Genomic DNA, 13,057 nt, shown 5'->3' with positions numbered 1-13,057 from the left:
TGTTGCAGTCATTTCAGTCACTGTAGTAGCTGACGTGTATAGTTTTGAGTCATTCGCATTCATAGACACACTGGCTCTACTCAAAAGTAAAGACTGAAAAAAACCTATAGAAATGTTGCGCAACATGAGCTCATGAGCTCTCTTGAAGTGTTTGATTAGATTTTCGATTCCATTTGCATTGATGTCAGAGTGACAAGAGAGCGCTTAGGACCAGGCAATTAGCACATTTGCTAATAAGCATTAGAGCTTGAAGCAGCATAATTACCGTGACTAAGCGGTCACTTGGAATTTGACTTCCGTCATGATTCGTGACCGCCGTTGTGGCGGTAATAAGGTCACCGTAACAGCCCTAGTTATTCATACACCATAGCTGCTGAAAAATGCAGGATGGTTCAGTATTACATTTTGTGAAATCATGTTACCTTTTGTGAAGACACTAAACCACCTCCTCACACAGAACAACACACAAGCATGTTTTCAAGCAAGTGGGTAATTAGAAAAGTAGCAGGATATTCGGAGGGTTAGAATGCTGTGGGATTGTTATTAGCAGCCTTCTGTGAAATGTATTCAGGCTAAGACCTGGATGTCATTCAAAGCTAGACAGCACTAAATAGTCAGAGTGAGTGCCAAAGTATCTCCTGTCCCCGAATACTGGGATTTTCTCCTCATGCATGTTAACAGAATGGAGAAAAAAAATAAAAAATATGTCCAAAGTATAGCTCACTTTCATTCCTCTACTCAACCCCTCAGCGAAGAAAAAAAATATTTAGTTTTATTTACCCAATTTATTTCTCTTTTCTATCTACAGGTTGGAGAGACCATTGGGATTACAGAAGAGATCATGGGCTTGACTATATTAGCAGCTGGTACCTCCATTCCTGACCTAATCACCAGTGTCATTGTTGCACGGAAGGGGCTGGGAGACATGGCTGTGTCCAGCTCTGTGGGCTCCAACATCTTTGACATCACTGTTGGGTACGCTAATATCATCAGTACTGTGACCACTCTTCTATTGAATTACTAATTTCTTTTAATATCTGTTAGTTTCACATTTTGAAAGATAAGATTATTCTCACAGTGCTGGGGGAAGTTTTTACATATTACATAGTAACAGTCATATTACTTTGTTCTTATCCAATAGTGAATTTGGGATTCGCTAAAACCACAATAATTACACTTGGACACCATTTTCATAACAATTATTTCCATCTATATGATAAATGCTTGCCAGATATATGATGTAAAAGTTCATTGAACTTTGTTTTATTCTCTAATTCGTTTGATTGAGTAAGGTTTGCCCATGGGTGACATGGAAGTTCCCACTGGAAGTTCCCACAAAAAAACCCACATCTAGTTGTTTCATCTAGTTATTTTTAAGTAACTGGTTTACTCAACTTTTCGGTCAAGGTGTTACCTGAACTTAAAATGTTTAGTTGGATCAAACCTAGCTCCAACATGAGAAAAGGTAGGCAAAAATTCTGTCAACTTAAAATGATGTGTTTGCTCAATTTGCCTCATATGTTCATTCAACTAGATTTTTTAAATGTTTATATCTTACCTAAAAAATGCCTGTGGAACTAGTTACACACACAGTGCTGTTAACATACAATGTTTTCAACGTATATATTTGACGCACATGCTTACATTGTGCATGTTAATTTATACAGTAATTGTTATTTAACATGTCTTCAATTGGGATTTGAACTCACAACCTCTAGGTTTATAGCTTTCCGATCTTCCTGCTACGCCACCCTGTCTGTGTCAATTATCAGTTAATCAGACAATTTTTTCATAATTGATTTACTTATTTAAGCTATTTTAGGTTTTTCTGTCTAGTTTTCTAATGTTGGTGGGGCATACTACTCTGTTTTAATGCTGCTCCTTAATCACTGTGATAAATAAAATATGTTTTCTTGAGTGTACTCATAACAGAGCCAAGATTTACGTTGAAGTGCAACGTTTAGCAATACTGTTGAGATCAGTTACCTGTCCTTTTCCATGACATAGACCATCCAGGTGAAAGCTATGATCCTTTATTGATGTCCCATGTTAAACCCACTTCATTAGTTTAGATGAAGGGGAAGAGGCACATTAAAGAAAGATTTTCAAGCCTTGAGACAATTGAGACATGGTTTCCGTGTATGGGTGCTATTCAGAGGGCAAATGGACAAGACAAAATATTTACAGTGCCTTCAGAAAGTATTTAATACTTTAATACTTTTGCTGTGTTACAGCCTGAATTTGAAATTGATTAAATTGAGATGTTTTTGTCACTGGCTTACACACAATACCCAATAATGACATAGTGTATTTTTTTTTATTTTTTTTTATGTTCCAAATGTATTCAAATCTGAAATGTCAATAAGTATTCAACCCCTTTGTTATGGCAAACCTAAATAAGTTCAGGATTAAAATTTTGCTTAACAAGTCACATAATAACTTACATAGAATCACTCATTGTGCAATAATAGTGTTAACCATAATTGTTTAATGACTCTACCTCACCTCTGTACCCCACATATACAATTATATGTATGGTTCCTCAGTCGAACAGTGAATTTCAAACACAGCTTCAACCAAAAAAACAGGGAGGTTCTTCCTCAAAGAAGAGCACCTATTGGTAGATGAGTAAAAAAAAGCAGACATTGAATATCCCTTTGAGCATGGTGTAGTTATTAATTAATTACACATTGGATGGTGTATCAAGCCACCCAGTCACGACAAAGATACAGGCATCCTTCCCAATTCAGTTTCTAGCGAGGAAGGAAACAGCTCAGGGATTTCACCATGAAGCCAATGGTGACTTAAAAACAATTACAGATTTTAATGGCTGTGATAGGACAAAACTGAGGATGGATCACATGCATACACACATACACATGATAACATACGCACTGTACACACACATATATATATATATATATTTTCCAATTGGTAGTTACAGTTTTGTCCCATCGCTGCAACTCCCGTACAGACTCGGGAGAGGCGAAGGTCGAGAGCCATGCGTCCTCTGCAGTGGCAATTTTAGCATGTAAATCTTGGTGGTCAAAAAAAATAGTGGGATGCATGCCAGCAAAGCCACTAAACAATACATGAATTGCACTCAAACGGTGCCCACAAACGACCTACATAAAGCTGTCCCAACAGCAGTCCAAACATCTTACTACGGCTACACCTGGCTATCATCGGAGCCTTGTCTGGCAGCAAAGCAGTTCATTCAGCCTCATTTACTGCCTTTTAAAAATATATTGCTGATATGGCTGACTTGCTTAAACAAATGTGGTTTCTAATGACAATTGAGATGTACAAACTATGGCATAAGGGGACGACAAGTGGATAAGAGGCAAGCCGAGCTAGGACGGATGTAGGCAATATAACTATTTGTTTAGCACTTTTGAAATGTACAGCAACAGAATTCAGAACATGGGCTGTTCTTACAGTGTTCTCACTCTACACCAAGTCATAACCATAGGATAAATAAAGGGGGCATATAAGCAGACATGGAAAGCTCTTACGATATTGGATGATAACCTTTCTCTAAAACAGGTTATAGGCTACATGTGCATCACCAAGTCAGAACAGTAGGCCAAATTAAGAGAGGCAAATAGACCAAATTATTAGGGTGAGGCTCATGGACTTCTAACACCTTACTACACAACTTTCTTTCTTAGCTACAGTATACATATCTCCCTGGCATATACATATCCATGTTTAGACTCACCTTGTTGTGCTGTGCTCCCTTGAAGAGGAAGGTGGCTATTTTCCCAGTCGGAGCTGGTTTAATCCCGACTTCCCAGTTGTCTTGAATTCACTGAAGCCAGGTTTTCGCAGTTCCAAGTTAATAGTTGTTTTGAACGCAGCACAAATCATGCTTCATTGACAGCATGGCCAATGTTGAATGTTTATCATTTTACACTTGTCAAAGAGCCCCTTAATCCCAGATTTGGGACCACACAGCCACTCCATATAGCAGGCTAGTGATTCCTTTGCAATGCTTGCAGTTAACATTAGGCACTGTCACTGATTCCTTCCATTGTTGAATTTGCGATTTCCATTTCGTGTAATGTTTATGTCCAATGGCCGATGAGCACCGATACGTTTTATCTATAATTTCTCTTCATTATTTATCTTCATATGAGAAGGATTTTCAAGTAGATTGTTGACTTGATTCAGGATGATGACTGCTAACTATAATTTTGAAAGTATGATGTTGACATCATCAGTCCAACCAACTGTAACGTGATTTGTCGTCATTTTATCTGTGGCCAATGACCTTGAGCCCTCTTGGATGGGCACTTCTAATGTAACTCTATGGCAGCACCCAAGTGGCTAGAATTTTCTCCCCTTAGACTTGCGGTGATGTAGTGTCCCCATGAGTGACTGAGCCAGTCACGGCGCAACGCTCCGTATCTTCTGCTGGCTTGCCCCACCACCACAGAAAGAACTGAGCTAGGCTGAAACACCGACATTTTGGAGCTGCCTTACTCAAGAAAATAATAAAAGAGACCATGTTTGTATGCAGCTTTATTAACACAATGATATATATATATTTCTTTACATTGTTAGCAAATTGATATGTGACACGTATTGGCAGTGGTCCTCCGAAAGATGACCCTGCCAAGCCGCACTGCTTCTTGACACACTGCTCGCTTAACCCGGAAGCCAGCCGCACCAATGTGTCGGAAAAAACACTGTACACCTGATGTCCGTGTGCATGCGCTCGGCCTGCCACAGGAGTCTCTAGAGCGCTATGGGACAAGGACATCCAAACCGGCCGGCCAAACCCTCCCCTAACCAGGACGATGTTGGGCCAATTGTGCGTCGCTTCATGGGTCTCCCGGTCATGGCCGGCTGCGACATAGCCCAGGGTTGAACCCTGATCTGTAGTGACTCCTCAAGCACTGCAGTGCCTTAGACTGCTGTGCCACTCAGGAGGCCCCAACAATTAACTTTTTGTCCTGAATACAAAGTTTGGGGCAAATCCAATACAACACATTATTAAGTACCACACTCGATATTTTCAAGCATAGTGTTGGCTGCATCATGTTAAGGGTATGCTTGAAATCGTTAAGGACTGGGGAGTTTTTCAGGATAAAAAGAAACTGAATGGAGCTAGCCACAGACAAAATCCTAGAGGAAAATCTGTTTCCGTCTGCTTTCCACCAGACACTGGGAGATTTCAGCAGGACTATAACTTAAAACACAAGGCTAAATATACACTGGAGTTGCTTACCAAGAAGATAGTGAATGTTCCTGATTGGCCAGGTTACATTTTTGACTTAAATATACTTGAAAATATATGGCAAGACCTGAAAATGGTTGTCTAGCAATGATCAACAACCAATTTGACAGAGCTCAAGGAATTTTGAAAAAAATAATCGGCAAATGTTGCACAATCCAGGTGTGGAAAGTTCTTAAAGACCCAGATGGACTCAGCTGTATTAGCTGCCAAAGGTGCTTCTACAAAGTAGTGACTCAGAGGAGTGAATGTACATATGCAAATAAGATATTTCTGTAATTAATTTTCAAGACATTTGCAAAAAATCCTAAAAACATGTTTTCACTCTGTGTGTGTGTGTGTGTTTATTTTGTGTGTTTCAGCCTGCCATTCCCATGGCTCCTCTGGTCCATCATCAACAACATGCAGCCTGTGGCGGTGAGTTCTAACGGGCTGTTCTGCGCCATTGTGCTGCTGTTCCTCATGCTCATCTTTGTCATTATCTCAATTGCTGCCTGCAAGTGGCGGATGAGCAAACTGCTGGGCTTCATCATGTTCGTGCTCTACTTAGTGTTCCTGGTGGTCAGCGTTATGCTGGAAGACAAGATCATCGCCTGCCCTATATCCATTTGAAAATCCTCTCCCTCCACTCCTGCCAGAAAGCATTCACCCCTAACACAAGATTCAAGAAGCATGGGGATGGGATGGAGGAAAGACTCCTACAAGAATGAGGGCGCAAGATATGGCTCAGCGGATTCATTGGTCGGAAGTAGATAAATTAAAAAAATGTGTGCGTGTAGATGGCTGGGGGTTTACATTTTTGGGGGGATGGTGCGTGGTGTATTAGCCAGGTAGAGGAACAACTATGCCATCTTATGCATGTCACCTGTTTTACTAGATCAGTTGATTCTGGACTACTCCTAGCAGATTGAGGATTCTGACCTCCTGTGGACTTTGAGGTCATGAAGTACACAAGAGACTTCTGACAAAGCTGGCTGAGCTTGGCACAACAGACAGGTGTTGCCACAATATTGTTCTCAGCTTCAGGATTGATTGTAAAAAAAAAACTTTTAAAATAACACTTTGGATGACCCTCTAACTGACTTCACTGACTGACTAGATGACTTCACTCAACTTGTCACTCCAGTGTCTGTTGTTCTAGTGAGTTTGATGATGAGCAACCCTTGGATGAAGGGATGTTGCTGATGCTACACACAAAGCATTGGTTTTACATAAGACTAAAATATGGTTTTGAGCCATAAACTTCTCCTCTCTTGTGTACTTAGTGACCAAGCATCAAAAGATGAAACAGTCCAAGCAGTTTTGCATGCAGAGCTGGAGATAGGAACAGATTTTTCCTAATTCATCTTGTGTTCTGTCCAAAAGCTCAAACTTTACATCCACCCTTCCAGATGTCATTGCTCACCATGTCTCTTTGATTGACACACTAGCTATAATTACTGAAATAGTAGTAGCGTCAGTTGTACTGTCGCAGTAATATGTACTGTAGGTGGACTTTGACTCTTCCTGGGTCTTGATAGGCCTACTGATTATCTTATCCTCTTCTCCACCTGCCATTGGACATAAGAGTTCATAATGTACAGAGCTTGCCATTCTTCACACGCCAATTAAACTCTACTGGAAAATGTTGACTTGGAACCCAATTCAATCAATTTGCAGAAAAGGAAAACCGCACCACGATTGACCCAATGTTTATTCTGCAAAGGACAGATGTTTTCACACATCAATATCCAATGACTACGGACCTTATTCAGAGTTGAGATACGCGAATGCAACTGGTAATTTTGCATGAATCATTCATTCACATCTCAATTTAGCATAACGCCAACAGTCTGCAAGAAGAAGAGTTTCTGAGTGAAACCACAGGGTAGTTTTCCTTTATCTGCACATGATTGAATCAGCCTTAACTGTAGCATCTCAGAATATATAATAGCTTACAATGTTATTCACTCTGAATAAGCAAAGCATGTGTAAACTCAGATAGGACACTCATAACCAATATGTCTATGTCAAAATAAGGTAGTAGATAAAATAACTGGCACTCAATGTTTGAAAGAATCATACAATGATCTATTTAGATTAGTGAATGTTTAGCACACTCTTGAAATTAAGACTTGAATATTCAGGCTCCTAGAGAAGTTTATAGTAGGAGGGAAATGCATGATAAAAAAATATCAGGCTGAATTGTGTTATACCTGTGAGAATTTTCTCTCAAAAAATAATGAATTGTCTAATATTTAACATTTCGCTATTTCTTTGACACAATAATATTAGGCTTCTATGTACAAAATGTCAACAAATATGTGTGGTTAATATCTATCAACCTTGTGCAATTTATTTTCAATTGAAAGGTGTTTTTGTCTGCATATATGCAGTCTGTATACTCTCTGTATACAGTAATAGCAAATCAATTGAGGTTATATTACCAGTATTTTGCAGCAAACTGAAACATGCACACAGAATTATTGAATTATGTATTAAGTTAGCAATTCTCATGCAGTCATTTTCACAGTCACCCACGCTGTACTTCAAGTTAGTGTTCCTTCTTTTTATTACCAATTAACCATCGAGTGACTTTTACGAAGAAGTATCAATCAACAGTAGTGACCATGATCCTCACACAAAAATCTGCAAAAAGCCATTTTTGTTTTGTTTATACAACAAAGTGATTAGATAACTCAACATATAACAGCATTACCTTACGTCTTTGGTTTTGAATTCAAATTCACTCCACTCAGAGGTAAATGCCTATTCTGGCAAAGAGCCTCCTCACAAGAAACAGTCAACTTCTAGGAACATGGATATCACAAAACCAACAGCAATATACTGTATGTACTGTATGTGTCACGGTTAGGGTCAAGTATTTTATATATATATATATATATATATATATATATATATATATATATATATATATATATATATTTTTTTTAATGAAATTCCACTTTTCTATGTATTTATTTAAGCTTTATTTACATGGTGAAGAATTAGATGGGGAAGACAGGCAAGGAAGAGATAAAGTCTGCTGGGGTGCGGCAGGGATTAAATCCACGACTGTCAGCACGTGTGCTTTCTTGGAGTATTATCATTGAACCACAGTGTCCAATTAAATTGCAAAATTGTATTGGTCACACCCCCTCTTGGATGGGGGGAAGCAGAATTTGAATTGAATTTGAAATAACTGAAATCGAATTTAATTCTATAAAATTGAAATGGATAATCTATTCTACACATCCCTATAAAATATATTTATTTTGACATGGTTACCAATACTTTTCAAATAAGCTTGATTACAACTCATAGTTCTCAAACATGATTTTTTAAATATTTTTTGTCAAGAGATGTTAACACTGTTGTTCACTGACATTCTGGAGTATTTGAACTAATGCATTTTGGGAAAAAAATGTTTTCTGATATTTAACATATAAGTTAATTATGAATTACTATAGACAACCTGACATATGATTAAAACATTTCAATTGTTTAACATTTTGTAGGTTGTCTATAGTATTTAACATGTAAAATAATGATGAATTACTATAGACAACCTACAAAAAAGTACAAGTTAAACAATTGAAATGTTTTAATCATGTCAGGTTGTCTATAGTAATTCATAATTAATTAATATGTTAAATATCAGAAAAAAATATTTTTCCAGAATGCATTAGTTCAAATACTCTAGAATGTCAGTGAACAACAAAATGTTAACATCTCTTGACAAAAATACAACAATAATACTGTTTGAGAACTTTGAGTTGTAATGAAGCTTATTTGAAAATGTATCTGTATTCTTTGCTGTAACAAGTGGCAGGTGCTTTTGGTAAAATATTTGTCAAAGAAATTAGACTTTAATGTTTCATCGCAGTTGAATTTCTTTGAATTGCTTTGAATTAAATTTGACTTCCTGCGAGGTGTGTCCAATTCGAATTTCAATTCATGGGTTGAATTTAATTAAATGCAAAAATTCTGAATCGACCCCAACCCTGTTATGTGTCATTGAGAATTGCATTTCCATGCATTCGACTGATGTACTTGTCTGTTGTGACCTCACTAACCTACACATTTGGAAACTATTTCTCCTGAAATCCTCCAAAATCTCCACATGACTTACTTTCAGATATCTAAACTTTCCAAACACACCTTCTCTCAGTTCAATCTCTGTATATTTGCAAGAGTATACTGGAAAATATGAATAACTAAATAATGTGAATGTATGAGGAAAATGCATCTGGGGAATTTGGGCTGGTTACCCATGGGTGGCACACATGAAATAGAATTATGTTAAATTTATGCATAACTCAAAAAGAATAGGGGTACTCTTTTCTTTTGTAAATAGAAAATACATGTTTTTATAAGATTCCTCACGTGAACCAATCTAGAACAAAACTCCTTGGTCCATGTTTATATTGATTAACAATTTAATTTATATAATGTTTCAATGGTAGGAGAATGTATATCTTTCAGAATATTGATATAGTAAGCTTATATACACTACCGTTCAAAGGTTTGGGGTCACTTAGAAATGTCCTCGTTTTCCATGACAACATACATGAAATGAGTTGTAAAATGAATGGGAAATATAGTTCAGACATTGACAAGGTTATAAACAATGTTTTTTAATTGAAATAATAATTGTGTCCTTCAAACTTTGCTTTCGTCAAAGAATCCTCCATTTGCAGCAATTACAGCCTTGCAGAACTTTGGCATTCTAGTTGTCAATTTGTTGAGGTAATCTGAAGAGATTTCACCCCATGCTTCCTGAAGCACCTCCCACAAGATGGAATGGCTTGATGGGCACTTTGTACGTATCATACGGTCAAGCTGCTCCCACAACAGCTCAATAGGTTTGAGATCCGGTGACTGTGCTGGCCACTCCATTATAGACAGAATACCAGCTGACTGATTCTTCCCTAAATAGTTATTACATAGTTTGGAGCTGTGCATTGGGACATTGTCCTGTTGTAGGAGGAAATTGGCTCCAATTAAGCACCGCCCACAGGGTATGGCATGACATTGCAAAATGGAGTGATAGTTTTCCTTCTTCAATATCCCTTTTACCATGTACAAACCTCCCACTTTTCCGCCACCAAAGCACCCCAAGACCATCACATTGCCTCCACCATGCTTAACAGGTGGCATCAAGCACTCCTCCAGCATCTTTTTACAAAATTCAGCATCTCACGAATGTTCTTCTTTGTCATCCGAACACCTCAAACTTAGATTTGTCTGTCCATAACACTTTTTTACAATCTTCCTCTGTCCAGTGTCTGTGTTCTTTTGCCCATCTTAATCTTTTATTTTTATTGGCCACTCTGAGATATGCCTTATTCTTTGCAACACTGCCTAGAAGGCCAGTATCCCGGAGTCGCCTCTTCACTGTTGACGTTGAGACTGGGGGGTGCGGGTACTATTTAATGAAGCTGCCAGTTGAGGACTTGTGAGGTGTCTGTTTCTCAAACTAGACATTCTAATGTACTTGTCCTCTTGATCGTGCACCGGGGCCTCCAACTCTTTCTATTCTGGTTAGAGCCAGTTTGTACTGTTCTGTGAAGGGAGTAGTACACAGCGTTGTACCAGATCTTCAGTTTCTTGGCAATTTCTTGCATGGAATTGCCTTAATTTCTCAGAACAAGAATAGACTGACGAGTTTCAGAAGAAAGTCCTTTGTTTCTGGCCATTTTGAGCCTGTAATCGAACCCACAAATGCTGATGCTCCAGATACTCAACCAGTCTAAAGAAGGCCAGTTGTATTGCTTCTTTAATGAGCACAACAGTTTTCAGCTGTGCTAACATAATTGCAAAATTATTTTCTAATGATCAATTAGCCTTTTAAAATGATAAACTTGGATTAGCTAACACAACGTGCCATTGGAACACAGGAGTGATGGTTGCTGATAATGGGCCTCTGTACGCCTATGTAGATATTCCATAAAATAAATCTGCCGTTTCCAGCTAAAATAGTCATTTACAACTTTAACAATGTCTACACTGTATTTCTGATCAATTTTATGTTATTTTAATGGACAAATAATTTGCTTTTATTTCAAAAACAAGGAAATGTCTAAGTCACCCCAAACGTTTGAATGGTAGTGTCTATTATCATACTATTTTTTTTAAACTATCAAATATGAAGTCAACCTCATACACTTCAAGGATTGACTATTATAATAATTGATTGGTTTTCTGGAGACTTCCCCTGTGTGTTTGCCCCATTTATGCATTGTTTGCTGGTATAAAGTATGAGGGCTTTAGATACCACATTGCCTCCTGATAGTCTACAAGTATGCTACATTATACTGATGCTATTTATTTATTTGTTTATTACCACACCTGTCTTTAAAGTGTAGGCGCTAAAGTCAAGAGGCAGATTGGGCTATCACTCCCAATGGATCATTTCTTCTCCCATGCACACAGGCGCACACATGAAAACACAAATTAGAAAGCCAAGATATATATTTTAAGCACACCCTTATTCACATTCAGATAATAAGATAAGATGTTTTCCACACACACTTTTTTTTCATCTTCGCTAAACAGTGCCCATTGCCTTATCCTGTAGTACGATCCAGAGAAAAAGAGAACTGTGTCTGTGGCTAGAATACAGTATACAAGTCAGGCATATTCTGTCATTGAGTCCCTCCTACCCACACGCTCATTAGTCTTGCCTCACCTCACCACTTGTTCTTACCCTTTTTTTCTTAGGTGGGTGTCGATTGCTTGAGTTCACACTTCCCCAACCTTAGAGAAAGGTTGTTCATGTTGCGCTTTTCATTCATCCTCACTTTTCCAGCTTCCCTTATGTCTGCTGTCACAGGTGCTGTATGCATAAAGTATCCTGAAAGGCTCCTGTCAAAGAATCTTGTATGAGCAAAGGCAAAGTTGTATGGAATATTTGTGAACAAGCATGAATGATGAGCTAAAAATGCAAAAACAATCGGTTTAGCATGTGAAACACATTGAGTGCAGATTATAGGGTATAAGTCGACCACGAATACACATTTTTGCACTGTAAATGTAAATGTCTTTATTTTATTGGTGTTAATGTAAGATTTATTTATTTAAGGTGTACATAATATACAGACAAATTAACTATATAATCTATATGTGTAAAATAACTATGTAAAACTCTACTGTAAAACAAAGTATCTATTACAACAATGAATAAAGGTAACAAAGAAATGATTCAAACTTGATGTCTGTTTTATTTTCCATTATGTTAAATCTGCAGTCGGGGATTGGAAAAACAACAAAACAGCCACCCTGCCACTTGTTTTGGTAAACAGGGATGGGGGTGCAGAAATGTAACCCCACTCAAGTTCATAAATGGGTCCCTAGATATGGTTCAGGCCACTGCATATGGCACATGAAAAGTCCCCCTGCCTGCGTAGGATCAAATACTTCCCCCACCGGCCTTCTTACCTCTGTATCTCCTATCTATCTCCCCCTAATTAATTTATGTCACTGTCCCCCCCCCAAAAAAAAAAAATAATGAAAAAAAGAAATCATAGAGATTAAAATGATTGTTTTTAACCATGACCGGAATTCACTCAAAAGCGCACTGCACCAGATTTAGTCTCAATTCGAATTGAAGTCAGTCAATTGTGGAAGTAAATTCCCCCCCAAAATGTAATTATATTATTGAAAAAAGACATCTATTTAAAAAAAATCTCATTCAACTGAAAAAGAGAGGGTATTTATTTGAAGTTTTTGAATTTCAATTCAAACTGAGGCCAACCGTGCACTGCACTGTCGACAATGTGACTTTCAAAAGTCCAGTGCAATGCGCTTGTCGACAACGCACCTTTTATCGAATCCCAG

The 13,057-nt window shown here is 37.9% G+C and overlaps 1 protein-coding gene across 2 annotated transcripts in view; it reads left to right on the top strand.

Annotated features, from left to right (window-relative positions):
• LOC110531927 (sodium/potassium/calcium exchanger 2) overlaps positions 1-12,419 on the top strand; it is a 177,036-nt gene extending 164,617 nt beyond the window's left edge. Inside the window, exons 11-12 of one of the 2 annotated variants that reach the window (XM_021615417.3) lie at positions 809-975; positions 5,602-12,419. In XM_021615417.3, coding sequence (XP_021471092.2) covers positions 809-975; positions 5,602-5,851 — 417 coding nt within the window. In that variant the 3' untranslated portion in view covers positions 5,852-12,419. The remainder of the gene's footprint in view (positions 1-808; positions 976-5,601) is intronic. The other variant, XM_021615421.3, reaches the window with a different exon arrangement.
• The last annotated feature ends 638 nt before the right edge of the window (positions 12,420-13,057 follow it).

The sequence above is a fragment of the Oncorhynchus mykiss genome, chromosome 9 (assembly GCF_057628025.1).
Source record: "Oncorhynchus mykiss isolate SJ-2025 chromosome 9, ASM5762802v1, whole genome shotgun sequence".
NCBI classification, from domain to species: Eukaryota; Metazoa; Chordata; class Actinopteri; order Salmoniformes; family Salmonidae; genus Oncorhynchus; species Oncorhynchus mykiss.
Note: the sequence above shows the minus strand (reverse complement) of the source record. Positions and strands in the feature narration are given on the sequence as shown.